Consider the following 27,191-nt stretch of genomic DNA (forward strand, 5'->3'; position numbering starts at 1 on the left):
TATTTCATAATACAATTTATCAGTTTTGGCCTTCTGCATGTGCTTGCATGTGTGTGTGTGTGTGTGTCAGTGTAAATCACCTAGTACTAATGGATATTGTGTGTGACAGATCCTACAAGCTATGGGCAAGTCGTACCACCCGGGATGTTTCCGGTGTTGTATCTGCAACGAGTGTCTGGATGGCGTCCCCTTCACTATTGACGTGGACAACAAAATCTACTGTGTTGCTGACTATCACAGGTACCCCCACCCCCCTCTTTCAAGCTTTTTGTGACAGTCAAATGCCGAATGTCTTCCTCTGGTCAGCTCAATTCTGTCCCTATTCCATGGTGATGTCAGCAAAGCTGACTGTTCCAATTCCATAGTGAAGTCAGAAAAGCAAACTGTTTTAATTCTATAGTGATGTCAATAAGCTAATTGTTCCAATTCCATAATGTCAGAAAAACTGTTTCCATTTGAAAGTATTGTCAAAGGTGCTAACTGTTGCAATTTCATAGTGATGTCAGTGGAGGTAACTGTTCCAATTCCAAACTGTTGTCGGTGATAGTGATGTAAGAAATGCTAGCTGTTCCAATTCCATAGTGATGTCAGAACAGCCAACACAACTGACTCCCACAATGGTGAATGTAATGAAAAGATATCAGGGCAATTCACCAGTACATAACACAGTGTAAAGTGAAACGGTGTCAAAAAACAAAATGATAGGAATACGCAGGGTTTGCCTGCGGGGCAGACAAGCTGTGCGTTGAGCTTTGTGACTGTGAGTCGCTTCCGTCAGTGTAGCAAAGTAATAATGGTTGGTCTGGGTGACAAGGCTTCGGACTGTAATGATTTTTGTCTTGTTGCAGGGTGTATGCTCCCAAGTGTGCTGCCTGTGGCCAGGCCATCACTCCCGTGGATGTGAGTATGCACACACAAATGCACACACATGTTAAGACACACAGACGAGTACATGCACAGATGGATAGATACACGTGCACACACATGTAGACATGCACAAGCACATGCACAAATGGATAGATACACTCACATGTAGACACACGGACAAGCACATGCACAGATGGATAGATACACGTGCACACACATGTAGACATGCACAAGCACATGCACAGATGGATAGATACACGTGCACACACATGTAGACATGCACAAGTACATGCACAGATGGATAGATACACGTGCACACACATGTAGACATGCACAAGCACATGCACAAATGGATAGATACACTCACATGTAGACACATGGACAAGCTCATGCACTGATGGATAGATACACGTGCACACACATGTAGACATGCACAAGCACATGCACAAATGGATAGATACACTCACATGTAGACACACGGACAAGCACATGCACAGATGGATAGATACACGTGCACACACATGTAGACACACGGACAAGCACATGCACAGATGGATAGATACACTCACATGTAGACACATGGACAAGCGCAAACACCGATGGATAGATACACACACACTTGCACACACTTGTAGACACACGGACAAGCACATGCACAGATGGATAGATACTCACATGTAGACACATGGACAAGCACATGCACCGATGGATAGATACGCACACATCATTGTGACATGTAGACACACGGACAAGCACATGCACAGATGGATAGGTGGCAAACATGTAGACAAACAGACAAGCACATGCACTGATGGATTGATACACGCACATGCAGACAGTCACATGCACAGATGGAAATGAACAGTTTTAGGTTAAACACCAGTGTCTATAATTGACCATTACAGCAAAGGGAGGGAATTATGTCGTTTGTCCACCACACCATCAGACAGAACAGGACAGAATAGTTGGTTATCAGCGGGCACGTGCCATATCCGTTGTATGGTGTGTTAGATGAACACACTCGGGCACTGGGCTGGTCAGAAGAACGTCTTGTCTGATGGCTGCTTGTTCGGCTGACAGAGGCTTTACAAGTCTGCAACAAGCAGGGGGGTTGAGGCTGACTTGTAGTTAGTTTAATGTTTCCTGTGGATGTACCAGCACTTGTTAGCAATCTTTGGTGGTGTGTGGCGGGGGATAAAGGTTCACATACCTGCAGCAAGAGAGGTGGGTGATGCTGATGTAGTGACAGATGTTTGAGTGGCTGTTGATATGCCAGCAGGGATGAACATTCTCTGTGTTGTTGTGTGTCAGGGAACGGAGGAGACTGTACGGGTTGTGTCCATGGACAAGGATTACCACGTCGACTGCTACCACTGCGAGGTCAGTACTCTCTGCTGTTTGCTTCACATCACTCCTCTCACAACTCTTGTGTCTCCTACCCCATCCCCTATCACCCCCACCCCACCCCCACATCACATCACTGCCTGATGCCTTCACTTCAACCCCCTATCACCCCCACCTCACCTCCTTCATTGAGTTCTACTGTCACCTGAGTGCATTCATCGATGTTGTAGCAGTGTCGGGTACCTGCATGATGCCAAAAGTCTGGTGATGGTGGTCAGTCAGTATGCTGTCACTGTTAGTCAGTCATGTGCCTTCCACAGCTTGTCTCCAGATGAGTGTGATGCTAGTTGTGTTTCTGTGAGTCACAGTGTGACATGCTTGTCTGGCGTCTTGACAGCTTGGTGCAAGACATCATTGAAAGGAACGAGCACTTGACGATTGCAGTGCAAGTTGTTCCAGCATACTCTTAGTGCTACAACTTGAAAATGAGTTTACATCGTTAGAAAATAAATTAATATTGTATTACTGATAAGTTGCATATTATATACGCTAGAAGTAAAAGAATTCATACTTTTGTAAAACATCCTATATTGACATGATAAGAATTATGACCAAAGAAGCTAATGAGTAATGAGATGCACACCATTACACAAAAACATAGTACGTATTGCCGTTGTGACGTAAGAGCCAACAGTAGCCAGTGATGGTTTGTCTGGACATTAGTACGTACTTGCATCATTACACTGTCAGCTGGGCATCTCAATATCATACAGTACTAACAACTCTCATTGCTGACTTGCATGTTGTGAGCAGAAATATCTTAGTCTAATGCATCTGTAGATATATTTTTAACACACAAAACACCCTGCGACCTAAAAAAACATGCCTCATATGTTTGCAACATTCATTAGTTCATCTCCCCTTCATTATTATTAATTATTTCTGCAGAGTTGTCTTTGTTCTGCAGATAATGAATGGGTCAGGGTGACAAATTCCATAAGTTACCCACAATGTTTTTTGTAAAAAAATCATTCATGTTTGACTGCAAGTCCAGTGTTGTTCCCAGACACAAAAGACAATAGGTCAGTTGGACCTGGATTCAGAAAAAATTATATCGGTCAAAATGTACTGACCGCAAAAAAATGGATGCATCAAAATAAATCCCACCTGTCAAAGCTATCAGACAATCAACCAGCCTGTAGTCAGGACAATGCCTTTGGTCAAAAAAGTATGCATAAATAACCAAAGACCAAGAGCTGGGAACAACACTGCAAGGCAAGTAGTTGATCGCATGTTACTGCTGTGCAAATTGAGGAGTTTACATGAAGGGCTGGGTAAGGGATCATCAGCTCTGAGGAACATATATTCTGGGTCAGACAATTAGCTTCAGTTTTATCATTTTGAGTCGCAAGCACCTAATGTGGGCACAGTGAATGTGACGAGGCAAGAAGAGTCTCAGATAAATGAAAAGAACCTCTGAAGTCTTTAGCGCTGGATTGTGTATGTGTGAATGATTGATTGATGATGGAAACATGTACATGAAGTATGTTCCTGTGTCATTGCTGGGACAGTCTACGCAGTATGTGCATGATGTTTGTTGGAATGAGTGTTCCTTGTTGTGCTACGTCAGTGCTTTGTATTTGTTGATCATTTGTTTCAGTCATTTCTTCAGTCTCTTTTCTTTTTCTCTGTCTTCGTCCTTGATCAAAAGCCACACCTTGCTGAAGATGTTTTGGTAAAGCTAATGGTGCACACAGCAGCAGTTTTACTGTTGATGCTGAAGGATACTTTTCTTTTCTTTGTCTGTCTGGTCTTTTTGTGTGTTCACATTTGTTATTTCAGTGTTTTTTTGTATGTTGAGTATCGTGTCACTGTCAGTAAACTTAAGTGTGTACTTGGTTGTTGAATGAAATGTGACTTTCAGTTTACCATGTTTTTATGTGATTCCTTCTACAGAGTGTAGGAAAACGATGAGCAACGTAAGCAATGATTTGGTTTTGACCTTGACCTTATGGCTTATCTTTGGTTGACCTTTACCCTTTCAGACAGACCAAGTGCATGCTGGGTGTGACCTACTTTAGCTTGTGGATTTTGATTTCCTTGCCCTGTTACTTTGAGTTGGACGTTTGCTGAACAGTGCCTGTAGATATTTATGTGCATGAATGCTGTTTGAGGCATGGTTCTTTTCTGTTCTGTTTCAGTTACCATTCTTTTTATTTGAGGCATAATCCTATTTTATTTCTTGTCTGTCACCTGCCGCTGCCCTCTTCAGTTGTGTGTCCATGGTTCAGTTTGAACTCCCCCCCCCCCCCCACCACCACCATCACCACCACCACCCCCCCCTTCCAACTCCCCCCTCTTTGTGTCAATGTCAACACTGACATGTGAAATGTAACGAAAGACATGTACTGATTGCCCATTATGATATTGGTGTGTGGTTTGGTTGATCTTGTCCCCTGAAAATAGTCCAGACAACCCTTGACACTGTGTCATGTCTAACCCTCGCAATCCTTCCAAGCTCTCGGTAGGAGAAAGGCATCCTTCCACTTGAACACATACACAATATCAACAGCCAGCCTTCTTTCTGCGCACAGTGCCAATTTTCCCCTCACTTACAATATGATTTGAGCAAAACTTCCCCACCCGACACAAAATGTAGCCAGGCTGTTAGGGTGTGAGTCCAAGGGAAAGGATGCTCTCATCCCATGTAAACGCCTGGAAGGATTCGTCATGGCTGACAGTGACACCAGGGGTTACGCCCATACAACCCAGACAGTGTTTTAATACGGCAACCAGATGGCCCCGGTTCTCTGTACCCGAGACCTTCTCATACGCTCTTATAATAATAATAATAATAATAATAATAAATGAGCATTTATGTAGCGCAACATAATAACTTTACAATTATGCTCTTTGCGCTTGACACGTTTAAAATTAAAACAGTTTCTATTTGTCCTTGGTTGTGGAGACATGGGAATGCTGGATTGTGCATGATTGATACCCAATCCCCCACCCAGATCTGGGCTGATATGTGCATGAGAAAGTTACCAACCAGGTGGGAGGGAACCAGGTGTGGAGTCTGATACTATAGGGTTTGTTTATGATTTCAACCTATCCGACCTCGCGGCTAGCTCCCACCCAGGTGGTAACTTTCTGGTGCCCATCAGTCCTTGAATCCACTTCTTGTTCCCTCCCTTCCCCCCGTCCTTCCCTCCCTCCCCTCTCTTCTCTCCCCTCTCCTGAGAGTGAGAGGGTGCTTTGTGCATCAGTGACTACTTGCATTGTGTTTGGGTGTTCGGCATCAAGGGGAATGGCATTGCGTTTCTTGCATCATACCAACAATTTATTTTGCATTAGTGGATTATTGCATTATTGGAATATTTCAGTTTGTGGGTTTATGTTGAGACCTGTACCACTGTCATACTTGAAACACTTTGCAGTGGAGAATTATTACGGGTTAAAACTAGTGAAGAGACTATACTTGACTGTTTCTCTCAGCTGATTCTCTTCCATTTGTTGATATCTTGCCTGTACCTCAGTTTGTTTCTTGGTACTCTTTTCATCGTGAAGAGCAAGTTATTAGTATTAATGTTACTGCAGCTTAGTGTCATTGCTGTATCAAGGGGTGGAATGGGAATTGGGCTGGGGAAAGGAGAGGGCAGTGAATAGAGAGAGTGTGTGCGAGTGTTGGGGTGGGTGGGGGGTTGTACAGGATCTGTAGAGGATGTGTGTGTGTGTGTGTGTGTGTGTGTGTGTGTGTGTGTGTGTGTGTGTGTGTGTGTGTGTTAAATTCCACTTTTTGGTTAACAGATGCATGTCAGCAGATCCACAGTGTTTTCTCTTAAAGCCAGTGTGTTTGATTGGAGTATAGCAGTGGCTGGTTGATAGTTGTGTGATGGGATGGTTGATTACTGTTCTGTTGAGATAGAACTGCAGCATGCCTGCTGATTACAGTGTTATTAAGTCAGGTACAGTTACCCCACATAGACCTTGCAAAGACCCCCCACATAGACTCTCCAAATATCCCACATAAACCCCAACTAGACCTCACATTAACCCCACACAAACCTCACACAGACCTAAGCACTCACTCTCTACACTAATGCCACACTCTGGGGGTAGGAGGCAGGGATAAAGACCCCATATAGACCCCACATAGACCCCACATAGACGCAAGATGTGCTGCTGCATGACCAAAGCACTAGCTCTCAACACACTCAGGGGGCAGGAGGCAGGGAGAAAAGGGATGATGTCGTTGATTTTAGCGATTTTCTAGCACAAAGTTGCATATTTAATGTTAATGTTGTATTTTAATTTTGGGGTTTAATATATGTTAATTTACATCAGTAATGTATGAAAGAGTTTTGTTCAAGAATGCAAATGTTGATTTTGTGAGCAAACCAAATGAGGTATGTTTTTGTGATGTCAATGAGACAGATCAGAACGTGTATTGACCATGCAAGTGTTGGCTGTAGAACCATGTTGCTTTTGGAAAAAATGTGGGCAATGAGTTGAGGCTGAACAGCAGCTGTGAGACATGTCAAATGACAGGACGTAAGGTGTCAAATGCTGCCCTGTTAGCAGCTGTAAAGGTGGCAGTGAAGCACACGTGTAAAACAGACATGGACAAGTTGTGTGTGTTGCTGTCTTGTGCATGAAACACATGCATGTTGCCATGGCGTGAGTGTAACAGGTGTGTGTTTGTGTCTTTCAGGACTGTGGGTTGCAGCTGACGGACGAGCCGGATAAGCGTTGCTACCCTCTTGGCGAGCGGTTGCTGTGTCACCTGTGTCACATCGCACGGCTGACTGCGCAGTACCCCCACCAGACGTTCTACGTGGACCCCACCACGCACAACATCCACAACGCTGCGCGCGACCCACGCCACAGCATGTCGCTGCCGGCCACCGCCCCCTCCTCCTACACTGCTGTGGCCATGCACAACTCGGCCGGACCCCCGGTCATGATGTCCGGCTCGGCGGGCGGCTCAAGCAACGGGGATACGTCCAGTACCAGCAGCGGCTTCTCCTACCCAAATCATCATCCCTCCTTGGAATCTGGCCCATACCAGAATGCCCACATGGGATCTGCTTCTCTCCCTCATCCCTCTTTAGATTCCGGCTTCTACCAGAATGCCCACGTGGGATCGCCTTCAAACCAGCATCCTTCTTTGGAATCTGGACTCTACCAGAATACTCAAATGGGACCCTCCCCCAACCATCACGGACATTATGCCTCCAGCCCTAACTCAGTGGGCTCACATTACGGGAACGGCATAATGGCAGTGCAGAATGGAGGATACCCCTCTCCCCCCGCCCCTCCCCCCTACTCCTCCCCAACAGGAGGAGGGATGGGGATGAGGGGGAACGGGTACAGCGGGGGCCCTCCCCTTCCCCCTCCCCGCCCCAGCTCGGCCAAGCCTGCCACCTACACTATTACAGACTTGTAGAGCTCAGCGTCTGCAGCTTGCTTTGCTCATGTCCAGTGCTGGGTCTTATACCTTCTGCGTGTCAGGGGAGGAATTGAACAATCCATCCCACTCTGTCTCTGTGTGTGGCTTTACAAGTGACTGTTTACAAGTGTAAGTGTGTGTGCGTGTATGTGTGTGAGTGTGTGTGAAGGCAGGTGTTTTTAGTGGCCATCTTGAATTGCAACGGGTCTCTATGATCTGGCTCTCTGTCTCAAACTCCACCCTTAATTCAACCCCCTCACCTCCCCACACCCTTCCCCCTTCTTCTCTCCTGCTAGCCCTTCACCTGTAAAACGGTGATGTGTGTCTTTGCTAGAGCTGGTTTGTGCGTGCAGTTGTAACACAGTGTGTAGTGCCCTGTGGGTATCATTCCGCTCGCTGCTAATTCATTGTTGGCTGCCTGTGGGCAGTGCAAGTGGGTTGATATATGGACACAAAGAACAAATAACAAAAAGCTAACAGTAACATCCATGCTTTGGATGGAGTCTTGCGTGTTGCATGAAGTTAACAGTCATGATTTTGATGTTTGGGGCCGGGGTGTCCTAAATGGTTGGTAGAGCTATTACTATTGAGTATTACAGTAACAGTAATGTTTTCTGTGCTCCCAAAGTGCAGCTGCTCATTTGAGAGGGAGGGTAGGAGAGGTGTGTTATGGGGGATGTGTTGCACATTGTGTCGAGGCCATAATTCTGTGTTATGGTGGGTGTGTTGCACATTGTGTCAAGGCCATAATCCTGTGTTATGGTGGGTGTTTTGCACATTGTGTCAAGGCCATAATCCTGTGTTATGGTGGGTGTATTGCACATTGTGTCAAGGCCATAATCCTGTGTTGCATTGTTTCTGTTGCCATTCAGTGCCTGCCATTTTCTGGCTGGCTGGTCAGACAACTGTCTCACTGGCACTTATGGCGCAGTTCCAGTCACACTTGGTCACTTTGGGTTTGTGCTTTTTGTGGTGGCATGTCACATCATGAGGGAGGGCTTTACTCACTGCTGAATTGTGGACTCTGATCATGTACAATTGTCTGAACAATACAACAAGTTGTTTTTGTTGTGTATATATATATATATATACAAATGTCTTTGAATTACTGTCAACTGTTACAAAGAGACGCTTCACATCAAAAGCTTTTTTTATGACGAGAAGAAGAAAGTGTGCCACATCAAACTTTGAAAATATAGGGGTGTGAAATCGTGCATCAGTTAGTTCACTTGGTACACTTCTCACACATATTTTGTAACATTTACATTTCATTGTTGTTTTTGTAACCTATTTTTTTCTTCTTCTAAGTTATATGTTGTTTTTAGGCTTTACGCATTTAGCATTTGTTACTAGAGAGATGGGCGAGTGTTGTGGAGGAAGCGGGGCGAGTCTTTCAGTCATTATCATCATCAGCAGTGTATCATGGGAGCCAGGCGACCAACAGACGTCATATCACTGTGTACCGCAGTCCAGAATCTCAAGTAGCTGTTGGGTCACTGGGCCTGCAGTCGGCCATTTTGTGGCGCTGCTTTGCCTCTGGGTATAACAATATCACACGCTGTCTTCATGCTGGGGTGGGGCCTGAGTTCAAAGTTGCTAACTTTTTTGTGTACGATGGATGTACGTGTACAGTTGTTGAAAAGCTAATTTAATCAAATGTTTGATCGATCTATGAAAAAAAAGCATTTTTGCCTGTATGAAAATAATCACTGATATTTTGTGTCATCCTTTCTGTTGATGCTGCTTTCTTCATGAACAGAACAGCGGCCATGACTGCTGTTATATTTTGTAGGCCTTGTAGGTCTACTGTGTGTGTGTGTGTGTGTGTGCTCTGGATGAGATTGTGGGGAAATGTAGATCTGTTGCGGCTGTCTTGTATCACATGGTAATGACAGAGGGTGCAGTGCATGCCCCGTGTTTTCATGGATTCATTACTGGCTGGTGTGTTTGCCAGTCAGTGCTTCTCTGTGTGAGGTAAGCAGTGTTGTGTATAAAGCCTATGTTGTAGATCTCAGCTCTTGTGTAGCACCATATGTTGAGCTTTGTTTTCATGTTGGACACCATGCTAGCTGTGTGTGTGCAGAATGGATTGAAAGGACCCCAGGAGGACTGACTGTCTGTACTGTCCGAGTGAATGAGGTTAATACTGAATGATATCCCACACGTGAAGAGTTGAAACAGTCTGGCTGTTTTGGAAATGAACACTAAAAGTTGAAGTGACACTCAGTGTTTGGGTTCTTCAACATATTATGACAATGAACAGTCATTGTGAAGAATGTGAGGGTGAAAGAGTGTTGTACTCGGTGAGATTGCATGATCCGTGTGTGAGCAGGAATGATCGACTGATCAAGCCTGGGAGAGTTTTGCAGTGAAGACTGCAGTGTGTCTGTATCATTGATATTGTCTGGATCAAGCCTGTGAGAATGTGTGAGTGGTTGAAAGATTTTTGCAGTGAAGACTTCAGTGTGTCTGTATCATTGATATTGTCTTGATCAAGCCTGTGAGAATGTGTGAGTGGTTGAAAGATTTTTGCAATGAAGACTGCAGAGTGTGTGCATCATTGATATTGCCCTGCTGTGGGCATAGTCACCATGCTGGCTGATCCTACTTTGTTGCTTACTGATTTATATTGTGTTTATTTATTGACTGTAATTTATTGATTGCTAAATCCATGGCACCTTCTCTCAGAGTGGCGTGCGGCCTTGTAGAGAGCCGGCGCGATAGTCAGTCATAATGCAATGCACTGTGTTCAGCTCTTCACAATTTACCTTCTTCCATGCTTGTCTCCCTTCTTGTTTTCCCCTTTTCTTCTTGCTTCCCTTGTTTGTCTCCCTTCCCTTGTCTCCCTTACTTGTTGCCCCAGGTTGGACCGTTGTGGTCGTTCAGGGCCTTCAGTTCTCAAGATCTGAATCCGTCTTTTCTTCTTGTCTTTTGTTTTTGTCTCCCCTTACCTGAGTGCGGACTGGTGCATGCTCTATACAAATTACAAAATGTACTGTTCTCGTGAATTTCTTGTCACTGGCCAATATTGTTGAACTTCAGTTGAACATTCATGGACTATCCTCTGCAATTATAGTAATTATTTTTGCGTTTTTGCTATTTTCTTGTAGACATCATTAGAGGAGTATTTAGTGTGAACTGTTGTTATTAGTTATTTTTGCAGTAACGTAAGTTGCAGGTTAGACATGTGTTAGAGGACAGCACGTTTCGCCCTGCAGTCCGGACTGACGATCTAACAGCGAACGACAAGAAGAAGACATGTGTTGATATTTTTAAGCTGGAGGATGATAGTGTTTGATGGGGCTTGGATATTACTATCTTGCCTCTTCAACCAGCTGACGATGTTTTGATAACAACATTGTGAAAGAATTCTGAGGAACAAGAGTCTTCAGTACTTATTTCAAGGTGTTGTGTTCAGCAATGTTCCATTGTTTGTGGCAATGGCAGAAGCTACTCTTTTGGAGGAGAGTGAAGTTCAGTACACACAAAGGTCCTCTGTCAAGAAGGGATAATAGATCTGTTCTTAACAAATCTCTGCCGTCTGTATTTTCTCTTCAGTCTAGTCGTACAGTGGAAATAGTTTATTCTGTCTCAAACATGTATCAACACTTGAAACGCAGCAATGAACACTTTTACTATGTTCAGCGTCGCCTCTACTTTGCTAATGCAGGGTGAGCAGTGGTTTGTGTTTGCCTTGGACTTGTTGTGACGGTTTTCTGGGCTCTTGGGCTGGTCTGTCTTTGTACACTGCTTGCTTTCTCTTCTCAAACAGGTCTGCACAGAGGACTAACTTTTGACCAGTTCCTGGCCTTTGTGCTTTCTCCATAACACTGCCCCCCTCTCACCCCACTGTCCAGTCAGTGTAAGAGATGAAATCCATGAAAAATCCAGTCAGATAGGCTTGAGGCTGCTAGTGCTACTGTGTTTTTGGAAGCAAATTCAAGCTGTTGCCACCCTCTCCTCTCTGTGCTCAGTTTGTGAGCTGTGCTGTAGTTGTGCTCAGTTTGTGAGCTGGGCTTCAGTTGTGCTCAGTTTGTGAGCTGGGCTTCAGTTGTGCTCAGTTTGTGAGTTGGGCTTCAGTTGTGCTCAGTTTGTGAGCTAGACTTCAGTTGTGCACAGTTTGTGAGCTGAGCTTCAGTTGTGCTCAGTTTGTGAGCCTGGCTTCAGTTGTGCTCAATGTGTGAGCTGTGCTGTAGTTGTGCTCAGTTTGTGAGCTGGGATTCAGTTGTGCTCAGTGTGTGAGCTGTGCTTCAGTTGTGCTCAGTTTGTGAGCTGGACTTCAGTTGTGCTCAGTTTGTGAGCTGTGCTTCAGTTGTGCTCAGTTTGTGAGCTGTGCTTCAGTTGTGCTCAGTTTGTGAGCTGTGCTTCAGATGTGCTCAGTTTGTAAGCTGTGCTTCAGTTGTGCTCAGTTTGTGAGCTGGGATTCAGTTGTGCTCAGTTTGTGAGCTGGGCTTCAGTTGTGCTCAGTTTGTAAGCTGTGCTTCAGTTGTGCTCAGTTTGTAAGCTGTGCTTCAGTTGTGCTCAGTTTGTAAGCTGGGCATCAGTTGTGCTCAGTTTGTAAGCTGGGCATCAGTTGTGCTCAGTTTGTGATCTGGACTTCAGTTGTACTCAGTTTTTGAGCTGGGATTCAGTTGTGCTCAGTTTGTAATAAGCTGGACTTCAGTTGTGCTCAGCTTGTGAGATGAGCTTTAGTTGTGCTCAGTTTGTTAGCCGGGCATCAGTTGTGGTCAGTTTGTGAGCTGGGCTTCAGTTGTGCTCAGTTTGTAAGCTGTGCTTCAGTTGTGCTCAGTTTGTAAGCTGTGCTTCAGTTGTGCTCAGTTTGTGAGCTGTGCTTCAGTTGTGCTCAGTTTGTGAGCTGTGCTTCAGTTGTGCTCAGTTTGTAAGCTGTGCTTCAGTTGTGCTCAGTTTGTAAGCTGGGCATCAGTTGTGCTCAGTTTGTAAGCTGGGCATCAGTTGTGCTCAGTTTGTGATCTGGACTTCAGTTGTACTCAGTTTTTGAGCTGGGATTCAGTTGTGCTCAGTTTGTAATAAGCTGGACTTCAGTTGTGCTCAGCTTGTGAGATGAGCTTTAGTTGTGCTCAGTTTGTTAGCCGGGCATCAGTTGTGGTCAGTTTGTGAGCTGGGCTTCAGTTGTGCTCAGTTTGTAAGCTGTGCTTCAGTTGTGCTCAGTTTGTAAGCTGTGCTTCAGTTGTGCTCAGTTTGTGAGCTGTGCTTCAGTTGTGCTCAGTTTGTGAGCTGTGCTTCAGTTGTGCTCAGTTTGTGAGCTGTGCTTCAGATGTGCTCAGTTTGTAAGCTGTGCTTCAGTTGTGCTCAGTTTGTGAGCTGGGATTCAGTTGTGCTCAGTTTGTGAGCTGGGATTCAGTTGTGCTCAGTTTGTAAGCTGGACTTCAGTTGTGCTCAGCTTGTGAGATGAGCTGTAGTTGTGCTCAGTTTGTTAGTCGGGCATCGGCTGTCCTGAGTGAAAGGAACAGCTAGTGATGTCTTGTCGGGGCATCATATGCTCAGTGCAAAGTTCTTTTACTTTTAGTGCTATTACTCCCACCTTCCCTTGTCATTTAAACAAATATTTCCAGGGGTTTGTTTTTGCTTTTGTATTTTCTGTGAGATACTGTTTAGATTTTTTCTTTTTTATTGCGCGAGATATTGTGCCTTGCTTTTGGCTTTATGAGGCATAACACTTTAGAATTGATACCCCTTATGTCTTCCAAACACCCCTTTCCACCCACCCCGTCTCCCACCCCCTTCAGTTACTGGCCCTCCTTGCCTAGGGGTGGAACGCTGAAGTCAGTCGGAGTGTGGTTGCCTTAGCTCAGTGCTGTGATCTGTCTCTTTGATGTTTGTACATACCCCCCCCCACCCCCCTCCCCACCACCCCCCTCCCCACCCTTGTAGGGTGGTTTTGCTCACTGAACTGGTACAATGTTGAAATATAGTTAGTTATGAGTGTTTTGTGATTAGCTAGCTAGGCCACTGTAGCATCTTAGCTTGTTTATTAACAAGTGGCTCTATCCCATCTCCCCCCTTTCCCCGTCGCGATATAACCTTGAACGGTTGAAAACGACGTTAAACACCAAATAAAGAAAGAAAGAATCTTAGCTTGTTTGATGAGACTGAGGCAAACTGCCACCAAGTTCAATGTGTACGTGTTTCACATTTCATGGTCCTCCAGTCAGATACACTAGCTCAGTGCACGTCTACAACCCCTGGTCATCAGCATTACTGACAATACAGTCTTCCTCTAAACACACCCACACATGCACATACAGAGGTACATGCAAACGCACACTAAGAAGAAGAGAGGATGTATTTTAAAAGAAACGCCTGCTTGTAACTATTGTCCAAGTGCAGTGATAGTAAACGCAGGCACATAAACAGGTCAGGTTGTGTGCACATTCAAATAGATAATATACAGTGGAAGACCCCCCAATTTAAGACCCTCTTTTCTAGGACTTTCTGTTCATAGCCTCTGTAAATCTACCCCCATTTTAAGACTCCCTCCTTTTTAAGACCGATTTTTGGAGGTCTTAAAAGGGAGGTTCCACTGTACTGACAAATCGTTCACATTCAGTAGTGTCTACACTCACACAGATGATATATATTGACTTATTGCTCACCAGAAGTAGTCCGTACACTCCCAGAGATGATATGCTGACATAGAGTTCACAGGGACTAGTTCCCACATACCAGTCGTCTTCAGCTTTCTCCCTTTTTTCTTCTCGCTTTTGTGACGATGGGTTGGTGAGAAACTTCATGCTTCAACAGCCCAGTGCAGGGTTTCTGTTCCATTGTGTGTCGCTTACAGTTCACAGGTACATTCCTGCTTCTGTAAGCGATCGTGTAACCTTGAACGGTTGAAAACGACGTTAAACACCAAATAAAGAAAGAAAGCGATCGTGTTCACCACCACCACAGATATCATCGGGCTTTTACACGGGTAAGAGCATACGCCAACATTAAACACTATCATGCAGCTTCCTGTGCCGAGTGAGAATTATTTGTTGAAATAATTTCATAATGACACCTTTGTCAGTCAGAAATTTAATTCAGACAAAAATGTGCACTTTGAGAATGCAGCCACGCTCGTGATTTTGGGTTTGTGTCCAAACAAAGGGTGCTGTTATTCCATGTGAAAGCCTGGTTAGATCTGTGGCTGTGAACACGATCAGAGTACATGTACTCGGGAAGAACAGTACTTTTAAGTAAGCGTCAAATGCCCCTGTGTTTATTTAGGTACCAGCATTTTTTAAATTTGTGGAGCAATATATAGCAGAGTTTAGTTGTACTTGTTCTTTTGGTTTTAACCTTGAAAAGAGAAAAACAAAAAGCATTTAACAATTTACATGTTAATGTACAGTACAGTGTGTGTGTCCGTATGTGTGCGATGAGGATGATAGGGTACGCTTCTCATTTTGACAGTTTTGTACAAGGGTGTCTCGTTATGTTTTGTCTTTTTCATTTTACCTTTTTATTCTTTTACTTGTGATTTGCACTTTTAGCATCTTTTTAAACATTTCTATTTTGTCTTGTGGAAGAAACAAGTGTTGTACAGTTTCTGCCAAAAGCTGTACAGATTTTCTGGAATAAATATTTTTGAACATAAAAGGAGTGTTCAGAGAGAGAATGATGGAGATTGAGTGTGCAAATGTGTGCGTTTCTGTACTTACATGCTCCAGTTATGTGTGTGTGTGTGTGTGTGTGCAGATGTGCTGTCTATGGATATGAATACAAGTAGGCTCACAAAGTCCCACCGCGGGTTTGGGGGAAGAATTTACCCGATGCTCCCCAGCATGTCGTAAGAGGCGACTAACGGATTCTGTTTCTCCTTTTACCCTTGTTAAGTGTTTCTTGTATAGAATATAGTCAATGTTTGTAAAGATTTTAGTCAAGCATACTCAGTATGTAAGAAATGTTAAGTCCTTTGTACTGGAAACTTGCATTCTCCCAGTAAGGTCATATATTGTACTACGTTGCAAGCCCCTGTCCAGCAATTTTTTGATTAGTGCTTTTGTGAACAAGAAACAATTAACAAGTGGCTCTATCTCATCCCCCCCCCCCCCTTTCCCCGTCGCGATATAACCTTGAACGGTTGAAAACGACGTTAAACACCAAATACAGAACAAATAAAGAAAGGCTCACAAAGTTGTAAGGATAGATGCAGTCACACACAAAAACAAACACACACACAGAGAGGCTAGACGTAATGACAAGGACAAACAAGACAGATACACCTTTCTGTCTGTACAAATTTGATGATTTATTTGACACTTAATAAGGTTTTCAACTGTTACTTCTGTCTGACTATTCACCACATAGTGTAGCAAAGTCTTGGTCTCTTCTGTTCCTCTTGTCAAGTTCCTGAATGCTTATCACAGGCCATAGTAAAGTCTTCACGCTGTAGTTTTTTGTATCACTCGCCATAGTTATGTCTTCACTCTATTATTTGTCCTATCACTCGGATGAGACGAAAAACCGAGGTCCCCTTCGTGTACACTACATTGGGGTGTGCACGTTAAAGATCCCACGATTGACAAAAGGGTCTTTCCTGGCAAAATTGTATAGGCATAGATAAAAATGTCCACCAAATACCTGTGTGACTTGGAATAAAGGCCCGTGAAAGGTGAATGCTCGCCCTAATAGGCTTGAGGTTTGCTGGCCGATGTGAATGCGTGATATATTGTGTAAAAAATTCCATCTCACACGGCAGAAATTAATATGTAAAGCGCATTGAGCATATATATGATTATGCGCTATAACAAATGTCCATTATTATTATTATTATTATTATGGTAAACCTGTATCAGTTTTTATTTATCATACGACACAGTTGAGTCTTTACTGTATTTTGTTTGTTTGTTTTGTTTACTGATCACACATAGTGAAGTATTCACTCAATTCAGTCTTCAAAAAAGAGGTAAATTTACAGACAGTATGAAGAAAAACTCTTAGTCTCCATTTACATGTGATAATTCCGCACTTAAGGCTGACACTGCTTAAGGCATGCTGCGGCAAAGTCTCCATTTTGTCCCAGGAGAGACCAATTGGTCCTAAGAGGACGTAAAAACCAACGAATCGGTCAAAGTCTCTATCTGTGCCAATTCCACGTTCAGGGCCCTGACTGCCGATGGTGTGTTGTAGTCAAGTTTTGGTTTGCGCCAATTCCATTGTTGGGGCCCTGACTCTTGATCACATGTTGAAGCAAAGTCTTTATCTCAGCCACCTCCGAGCGGAGGGACTGGACTTCTGACAAGACCTGGACGCAGCATCGACAGCCACAGGCCGCGCGCTGGTCAGAGGGTTGGGGGTCAGAGTGGTCAGTCTGCAGGACCGACTTGTCCCCCATGTCTTTCTCTCTGGCGCCAGAACGGCCACCCATGTTGACGACAAGGCTTGTTGACCCCTCCGGCGCTACTCCACCGGACGCCCTAATGGTGGACACTGCTGGCCGCGGCCTTGCTGTTAAAATAATAATAATGAACATTTATGGAAACCCCTCTTCTCAGTAGAGCTAACCGCGATGTACAATAGCAAAGCACACACACACACACTGACAGACAGATAAAACCCAATTAATACAGTTAAAGCAACTATCCCAACAATATACATGAACAATGGGGGAGAGGGAAGAAAGAAAAATACAAAAACAATTTTAGACTGACCACTCCTGGCCTCTTCATCGTGCGACACTGCTTGTGACGCTGCTTTCTGCTGTTCTATCCTCTTTTGGCAGAAGCCGGGGTCGATCAGCTTGGCCAGCTCGCGGTGGTGATCATCGGCATCATAGAGAGTGGTGAGGAAGACCTTGTACCAGTCGCTGGTGTGGCGGTGCATCAACATCAGCACCACCGCATTGGCATAGCGATCACTCCCCTCCCGCAGCAAGCCGCACAGTTTCTTCTTGTCGTCTTCCAGGATGAGCTTTTTCTGTACCATCATGGGCAGCAGCTCCTCCAGCTTGAGGTGCTGCTCGATGTCCTGGCTGAACCAGTCGATCAGCTTGACGTTGTCCTGGTTGTCCAACCAGTCGTCATCCTCCCGCCCTTTTTCCTCAAGTAGAGTGGACAGTATCACTGTGTCCTCAACCTGTATCACACAACACTCTGACAACACCTTTATCACACATTACTCGTACAACACCTTTATCACACATTACTCTTACAAAATCTTTATCACACAACACTCTGACAACACCTTTATCTATAACCCACCGAACTCTGACATGGATTACAGGATCTTTTCCGTGCGCACTTGGTCTTGTGCTTGCATGTACACACGAAGGGGGTTAAGTCACTGGCAGGTCTGCACATAAGTTGACCTGGGAGATCGGAAAAATCTTCACTCTTAACCCACCAGGCGGCAGCGACTGGGATTCGAACTCACGACCTCCCGATTAGGAGGCCGACATCTTACCACCTCGCCACTGCGCCCGTCGATCACTCTTACAAAACCAGCATTACACAACATTTACAACTCCTGTATCACTCTTACAACACCTGCATCACTCTTACAACACCTGTATCACATTTACAACAACTGCACCACACATCACTCTTACTATACCTGTATCACTCTTACAGCACCAGTATCACTCTTACAACACCTGCATCACTCTTACAACACCAGTATCACTCTTACAACAACTGTATCACTCTTACAACACCTGTATCACTCTTACAACACCTGTATCACTCTTACAACACCTGTATCACTCTTACAACACCTGTCCTACACAACACCTGTATCACTCTTACAACAACTACACCACTCTTACAATACCTCCACTACACAACACTCTTACATCACATTCACAAGTATCACTCTTACAACACCTGTATCACTCTCACAACACCTGTCCTACACAACACTCTTACAACACCTGTATATGGCCAAGAATCTGTCAAGGACTCCAAAAAGTGTTACAATTTTTAGACTTTTTTAAACCTCCTTAAATTTACATGAATAAACATCTCAGTATTCCTGTCCTTCAATTGCAGCATTTTATTTTCCAGTCAAGTGTTCGGTTTATCAAATATTTGCAGATAAAGCACAAATGACTGTATGTTACATTTACACCATAACATAATTTCAAGGTGCTGTCATTTTCTTAGGTTCAGCTTTTGGCAACTGTTTCACTATCCAATGGCTTGATGGCTGAATGTAGAGTTGATCTGTACTAAAGCAACACTTGAAAAAAGTTTCTCCTGTCTCAATATAAGCAAAATCATTTATCCGTTAGTTACTTTACACCAAAGCCCAGAATCAAAGTTACAATTCAACATTTACCTATTTACACTGTTTTTAAAACAATGAAATTCTCTATGGAAGTGCAGAAAAGGTTCCAGTAAATTTTCATGTCATTTGTTTTGCAAACCATAACCTCAATCATCAGGTTATTACTTAATTTGAAAAAAGCACGGTCAGCGGTGTAGAAATTATTATCAAATCACCCTCTTTAAATATTTTTACACTATTTTGGTCTGCATTTTTTTGAGTTACAAACAAGAAATCATAACAAATCCTTTTCACGATAGAATAGTCAGGTTGGTACTCCACTACGGTACCAAATGTTAATTTTACCCATGATCTGTACGTTACTTTACACCAAACAGCAAGTACAAGGTACTGAATTTACATTTAATGGGCTATGCTCACATCAGTTAAACAGTATTTCTAACTTGTTTGTTCTGAGCTACCTGTCTCAAGTCAAAATAAAGGGTTAAATTAATGGTTGTACCTTTTTGGTTGTGTGTACATCTTTACACAAAAGTATGGTGTAAAGTAACATACAGAAGGCTCCGAAGATCTGCAGGTCCATTTGAAGGGTAATTTATCTTTTATTTAGCTCATAAACCCTCAACAGACTGTGATGTGCTGTTTTTAGCATTATTATGTGCTGCATATGGTCTCAGTAAAAAAACAAGGTGATGTATGTTACATTTACACCAAAATGTCCCAACAGTGGTCCTTCTGAGGTAAATTTTGTCATTCAGTGTGCTTGTTTTCATGTTGAAACAAAGGTTTGGTCTTGCTGGTTGTTCTTAAGCACTGATAAGTTATCTTCTGTCTCTAAAACAAATTCATTGTCATTTTCAAGTATTCTCAGTATGTACGTTACATTTACACCCTTGTCAGATGGCCTCACTTAAAGCCATATGTACTCGATGACTATACACGCTAATTGCTTTACCAACAGCTGGAGACAGACTAAATTAAGTTCCCTGCAAAATATTGTGGTCTAGGACCCCTTAAATGTTGAGATATTTGAATTTTCATTTTGATCTGGATCGTCCTATTTATAGATTTGGCAACACATGTAACGTTGATGCAAGGGAGAGAACACCGCGGCTTTGTTGACATCCTCACTTTTTCAGAGGCTAGAACAAGCTGTAATGCATGTATTATGGTCCGCGCATGGTGACGTATCGTCATTATATGGTCTTATGGTGCGTTTGACATCGATTGTGGGCAAACTACACTTTGTAAACACGGGAGTGCGTTAGTATGCCTTTAAGTCTCTCTACAAGCCAACAGGTGCAAGCACTAGGAATCCTGTGACCATAGTTTAACTACCAGGTGTCTGAGGTATAAGAAAACACACACTTTTGTGTATTATGGCATTATTTAAAGACTGTGACAAAACTTGTTTGGGCAAGTAGATACAATTTCATTTACACCAAACGCATATTTTTAACTTAGAAGTACAATTAAATTACATCAAACAACTTTTTCGCTCAATTTAAAAAAAAATACAATCATCCTACCTAATGACTTTCCTCTGCAATGATTTTTAAGTAAGTTTGACCAGAAACATTTTTTTAAGATAGTTTCCCTTTGACGAGGGTCGTGGTGTATGTGTGTGTGTCTGTCTGTCTGTCTGTCTGTCTGTGTGTGTGTGTAGAGCGATTCAGACTAAACTACTGGACCGATCTTTATGAAATTTGACATGAGAGTTCCTGGGTATGAAATCCCCATACATTGTTTTCATTTTTTTGATAAATGTCTTTGATGACGTCATATCCGGCTTTTCGTGAAAGTTGAGGCGGCACTGTCACGCTCTCATTTTTCAACCAAATTGGTTGAAATTTTGGTCAAGTAATCTTCGACGAAGGCCGGGGTTTGGTATTGCATTTCAGCTTGGTGGCTTAAAAACTAATGAGTGAGTTTGGTCATTAAAAATCTGAAAATTGTAAAAAAAAAAAATTTTTTATAAAACGATCCAAATTTACGTACATCTTATTCTCCATCATTTTCTGATTCCAAAAATATATAAATATGTTATATTTTGATTAAAAACAAGCTCTGAAAATTAAAAATATAAAAATTATTATCAAAATTAAATTGTCCAAATCATATTAAAAACACCTTCATCTTATTCCTTGTCGGTTCCTGATTCCAAAAACATATAGATATGATATGTTTGGATTAAAAACACGCTCAGAAAGTTAAAACGAAGTGAGGTACAGAAAAGCGTGCTATCCTTCTCAGCGCAAGTACTACCCCGCTCTTCTTGACAATTTCACTGCCTTTGCCGTGCGCGGTGGACAGACGATGCTACGAGTATATGGTCTTGCTGCGTTGCATTGCGTTCAGTTTCATTCTGTGAGTTCGACAGCTACTTGACTAAATGTTGTATTTTCGCCTTACGCGACTTGTTTCATGATTATTTACACCAAATGTAACGTACTGACCAGCTAAAAAAGAACGTTCAAAATCGAAAACCTATGTTCAGATCAAACTTTCATTAATCTAACATATGTTTCTCCATCCATTTCTGGACCTATTAAAAATTAGATTGAGATGATACCCTTATCAGTAACTTGGTTATTCAATGCCCAATGTACCATGCGTTTCGCGTAACGCCTTGTGTGCCCAAAAAGGTGCTTTTTTTCTTGAACAAAGTCAATTTTCTCAGCATCCAGACGACTGACAGACATAAATTTGGTATGGATAGAATCTGCATGAGGAATACTTCATAACTGTATTGTTTATATTGTAGTCATTTAAAAACAGAATAAAATACAAAGTAATAAAAGTATCCAGAACAGGATTTTTGCATTTGGACACCTTGACAGATTCCTGACCATATCACTCTTACGACATGTATCTCTCTTACAATACCTGCCCTTCACAACACTCTTACAACACCAGTATCACTTACAATACCTGCACCACACATCACTCTTACAACACCTGCCCTACAGAACACTCTTACAACACCAGTATCACTCTTACAATACCTGCACCACTCTTACAACACCTGTATCGCTCTTACAACACCTGCATCACACATAACTGTGTCGGGTTTGTGTTATGTTGTGAGAAAATTCTCTTGCTTTTATTGAGTCAACCTTTCCACACATGCTCCTTGTCCACATGCTTGAGACATATCCCTTGCTAGTGACTAGCCAATAATGGAAAGTTTGCCTCAACAAAAGCAAGAGTATTCACTCTTTCACAACCCATACACACCAAACAATTATTTCTGGAACTCGTCTCTTAAGATGTGATCATGCGAGAGCGCTGGTGTCACCAACCTCTATGAGGGCGTCGAGAAATATCCTACTCACTCTTTCACACCCCATACAAACCCGACAGTTATTTCTGGAATTTGTCTTTTAGGCCAAAACAAAATATATGTTGGTTAAGGTAACATGACCCCCCAAAATAGGGTCGGTAGGTCGGCTTTTTATTTTTTTATTTTTAGTCTTGGTATGGTTCACAAAATGTGCCAATTTTTTTTATTGTTTTACATTTTTTTAAATGTTTTTGGAGAAATGAAAAAAAAAAAATTCAGGGTTGGCGGGAAAAAATAGGGTCGGTTGGGTTACCCTAAACCAACATATTTTGTTGTTTGGCCTTAAGATGTGATCAAGTGAGAGCACTGGTGCGTGTGACCAACCTCTCTGAGGGCGTCGAGGAACATCCTCCATTTGCCCGGCTCGTCCGACGAGGAGATGGCGTCCAGCAGGAGTTTGGACGCTCCCCTGAAGTCGTTGCAATTCTCCTTCTTATGGACCATAGGCGCCACGTCCTTCACCTCCTGACCAAATAAACAATAGCAAGATGAGATAACACGGTAAGATTGAAGATGAGATAATATGATAAGATAACAAGATAAGATAACAAGATAAGATTGAAGATAAGATAACAAGATAAGATTGAAGATAAGATAAGTTATTAAGATAACAAGATAAGATAACAAGATAAGATAACAAGAGAAGACAACAAGATAAGATAAAATAAGATAAGATCTATGTTGCCATATATACATTATAGCATAAAAGCCATCAGTAATTGTCCTGGTGTGGGCAGCATGATTTTTAAACACACTCTTTACAAATACAATACATGCATGGACAGATCAAAACAAAGCGAGTGAGGTTAAAGGCCCACTCCGCCTCGTGAAAACAGTTCACCTCGATCACTGTCTCAGATCTTGCCAGATTGTAACATGGGATAAGACCATTCGGTCACATACAAAAAATGAACACCCTGACTGCTTGTTGTGGGGAGTTTTTATTTTTTATGAATTGATTTCTGAAAAAAGCAGAGGTCTGCAGTGCCTTTGACCAATTCATTTAAAATAAAACAAAAACACTGTGCACAGAGAGCACCAAGGCTGTTCATTATTGGCTGCGACCAAGTGGAGCGATGGTCTTATCCCATGTAAAAGCCTGGCCTGACCTGAGACAGTGAGGTGAACTGTTTTCACGAGGCGGAGTGGACCTTTAATAACAACAAGTTCAGTCTAAGGTAAAGCCCACAAAACCAAAAAAATGCTCATAATTTTCAGTCACACACGCGATTCAATCGTTGAGATTCAATCGCGCGATTCAATCTTGAGCCGATCGCACATCACATCGTAGGCCATTGACCTGTCACATGATGAACGATAGACGAACGATTGACGAACGATAACTCCACGCGAGCGGGGCGGAAGTGACGTGTCACAGTGAACACGGCAAACGCGCTTTGCGAGAGCAGACGCTAATGTTCGAACATCGCTCTACCTTTCTGAAAAATACCTTTCAGCATTTCGCCTTTGCGAGAAATAAAGTTTCCAGACAATTAATTGCAGTTGCAATTAATGTTTCCCGACCGCTGTACACGCCTAAAACGTCTCCTTTATATCTGAGTAAGAAACTGTTCTTCCAAAAAGTTTTGAATCGACGAAGAGACGCTGTCCGCCCCTGTCCGACATTATTTTACGTCACGGCGTGAAGGCTGCAACGACGCGTTCTGATTGGCTCTGCCCCTGCAATTGACTGACGACTGGGTCGCAGTAATAGATCAAGTTCTAAAGCTCAAAGCTACGAGGGAATCGCATGAGACTGAGTCGCAGACTTGTCATAGCTATTTTCCACGACTCAGTCGCCCGTGTGACAGGGTAAATCTCACGATTGAATCGCGTGTGTGACTGCCCTCTAAAACAGCAGTTGTAACTACATGTACCAGCCAATGGACAAACAAAATAATAGTAAAGCTTATTCTAAATCAACGTACAGGTGAGTATCAAAGCTCTACCCTCGTCCCCCCCTCCAATGACTATGTTAGAGAGTACAGACTGTGGAACCCACCTGGATGTGCAACAGACACATGATCCCCCCTCCTCCCCCACTGACCCTGATAGAGAGTACAGACTGTGGAACCAACCTGGATGTGTAACAGACACATGATCCCCCCTCCTCCCCCACTGACCCTGATAGAGAGTACAGACTGTGGAACCAACCTGGATGTGTAACAGACACAGGATCCCCCCTCCTCCCCCACTGACCCTGATAGAGAGTACAGACTGTGGAACCCACCTGGATGTGTAACAGACACAGGAGATGTGACACCCGCAGTGTTTCCAGCAGAAAGGGTTTGAACGCCTCTGTCAAGCAAATTAGAACAATTCAAATAAGAGAAGAATAGTTATAATGACTCTCAGTCTCATAAAACAGTATAAACAAGTACCAAGTTAAGCAGTGGCCACGTACATCTGAAATTACGGTTAACGGCTCATGCATCGCCTCATTAACTTTTCCATTGAGCGGTATTATGCAGAGTGGCCACAAGGAATGTTCATTATGCAGTTCAACTTGGCTCCCCACTACGTACGAAGTCTGATCTGCCAGTGCCATCTTCTTTGAAGTCATTCGTTTTGATTCTGCTAGGGGAGAAAATCACTGCCTCACCTTCATGATTAGTTAACTCGGCCGTGCTTATGAATGGAAACGTAAGAAATAGAACAAGTGATAAGCAATGTTATTATTGCCATCGCTACCATATCCCATGAAGACGTGTTGCGCTATATGACTTTCGTCGTTGTCACTGCAGAATGAATTAAAATACACACCTAGAGGTTTTGGTGAAGTTTACCTACATTTTTCTGATTTTAATTTGCTTCTCTGGAGGCCCGCAGTTAAAGTCAGGGCAGAGCTTCAGACACTAATGGCCCTCCCAGTCTTAACAAGCCAGCATGAAGGAAAGGGTATTCTATACAACCACTAGTATACTGACTCGAGAATAGACAACAAAAAACTTGCGACAAGACTCTGTAACTCAAAACTCGATGTAAATGTGTCCAAGACAATCAACACAAACTGGGAACACAAAATACCTTCAGCTTCTGTGTTCAGCACATCCGTGTGTGTGTTTTGATAATCTGTTAGCATCAAAACTATCTTCATAGCAGTTCTGTGTGTGTGTGTGTGTGTGTGTGTGTGTGTGTGTGTGTGTGTGTGTGTGTGTGTGTGTGTGTGTGTATTTTGCATGGAATAAACATAATATTCTAACAGAAGAAGAAGTGTGAAAACATACCAATGATCTTTCCCAGGTATTCATCAGGCTTCTCGATATCTTTGACTTTGTCCAGTTTGCTTGGCATGCTCGTCGCCATGTTTCACACTTTTCGCCTGACTCCCACACTGAACAGTATCTGTACGTAGATTATACACAGCTCTGTGGAATGTGTCTCTTTTACCGTGCCCTGTTTTACCCACACACACTCTTCCTGTGCTCCCCACTGCCGTAGCAAAGGTGTTGCTGCAGTAATATTACCAATGACTAACTTCATGGAGAACACACGGAGCACATCAAGGCAGTTTCGTTTCAGGACCACTTACATAATGGAAAATTCCCATCTACATTTCCAATGCCAGCATACGCGAAAACGAAAGTAAGGTGTTCGGGAATTGCCGAATAGCACAGCAGAGCAAAATGACTGATCTCCGTCACGAAAAGCAAAAGCGTGGCAATGCAAGGGTGCTGTTGAACAGAGTAATGAATCTAAGCATCATCTGATGTCGACGAAGACGTGATGGTGGCCGTAGTAAACGATCGCTAGTACCCAGACATCATGAGGATCATGTGCGACATGGATTCTTTCCCTTGAATTGTTAAAACCAAGCAATTTGAGGTTTCTGAATATTTTGCGGAAGAGAACTGAATGAGGATAGGTCATATCATATACTGTACATCATGCAATGCCACCTTGTAAACTGATCTGATCTGATATCTCATGATCGTATTCTGTTGATAAATACAGCACCAGTGGGCCCGCAGAGGGAGTCTGACAATGCTAACCAACAGTACTATCCTTGGCGGATTATGACATTATTCAGTTATTCTGCAGAAAAACCAAAATGCTGGAGAAAAACTGTCTTTTCTGTAGCATTTCTGCATAATGTCATCTTTCGCCGAAGCAGCGTTTTTTTCTGCAGCAAAACATTTTACTGCAGTAAAATTGAAATTAAGAATGCTGCAGTAAAACGGTGCTGTTGTTTTACTGCAGAAAACCTGTTTACACGTTTTCTGCAGCATTTTGTACTGGCTCTTGGCGGATTATGACATTATTCAGTTATTCTGGAGAAAAACCGAAATGCTGGAGAAATGCTGGAGAAAAACTGTCTTTTCTGCAGCATTTCTGCATAATGTCATCTTTCGCGAGAGCAACGTTTTTTTTCTGCAGTAAAACAGTTTTACTGCAGTAAAATTGAAATCAAGAATGCTGCAGTAAAACGGTGATGTTGTTTTACTGCAGATAAACTGTTTACACCTTTTCTTCAGCATTTTGGCATTATTCAGTTATTCTGCAGAAAAACAGAAATGCTGGAGAAAAACTGTCTTTTCTGCAGCATTTCTGCATAATGTCATCTTTCGCCGAAGCAACGGGTTTTTCTGGAGCAAAACATTTTACTGCAGTAAAATTGAAATCAAGAATGCTGCAGTAAAACGGTGCTGTTGTTTTACTGCAGAAAACCTGTTTACACTTTTTCTATGTGACCAACATGCCTTATGTGATTACAGCAACAGGATCTCCGCAAGCAGCCACATGGCTGTGTCAAAGACTATTCGAGACACTGTTACATGAGAACTATCCTCTGTCATCACCAACAGAAAGACAAGAAAAAGACCAAGAATGCGAGGATTTGGGTGTCGAGGGGAGGGACATTGTCAGCTACATAGGGGGGCATATACTTTCCAAACTGAAGCAGAGATTGGCAAAGTTTACCAAAAATGACACAAATGAGGCTATTTCAACATGCCT

At 42.9% G+C, this 27,191-nt stretch overlaps 2 protein-coding genes across 2 annotated transcripts in view; one reads left to right on the plus strand and one right to left on the minus strand.

Annotated features, from left to right (window-relative positions):
* The window catches only part of LOC138971993 (Wilms tumor protein 1-interacting protein homolog), a 55,217-nt gene extending 39,952 nt beyond the window's left edge, over window positions 1-15,265 (plus strand). The window contains exons 5-8 of the mRNA XM_070344839.1: window positions 110-240; window positions 849-900; window positions 2,179-2,247; window positions 6,926-15,265. Of these exons, the coding sequence (XP_070200940.1) occupies window positions 110-240; window positions 849-900; window positions 2,179-2,247; window positions 6,926-7,660 (987 nt within the window). The 3' untranslated portion in view covers window positions 7,661-15,265. The remainder of the gene's footprint in view (window positions 1-109; window positions 241-848; window positions 901-2,178; window positions 2,248-6,925) is intronic.
* A 627-nt stretch (window positions 15,266-15,892) lies between these two features.
* On the minus strand, window positions 15,893-26,033 carry LOC138972011 (uncharacterized). Its single transcript, XM_070344855.1, has 5 exons — window positions 25,463-26,033; window positions 24,466-24,533; window positions 22,560-22,700; window positions 17,320-17,743; window positions 15,893-17,116 (listed from the first exon to the last, which is right to left on the minus strand). Exons 1-5 carry the CDS (start codon window positions 25,539-25,541, stop codon window positions 16,767-16,769), a joined length of 1,062 nt encoding a protein of 353 aa, XP_070200956.1. The 5' UTR covers window positions 25,542-26,033; the 3' UTR covers window positions 15,893-16,766.
* Between the last annotated feature and the right edge of the window lie 1,158 nt (window positions 26,034-27,191).

Source organism: Littorina saxatilis, linkage group LG1 (assembly GCF_037325665.1).
Source record: "Littorina saxatilis isolate snail1 linkage group LG1, US_GU_Lsax_2.0, whole genome shotgun sequence".
Classification (NCBI taxonomy): domain Eukaryota; kingdom Metazoa; phylum Mollusca; class Gastropoda; order Littorinimorpha; family Littorinidae; genus Littorina; species Littorina saxatilis.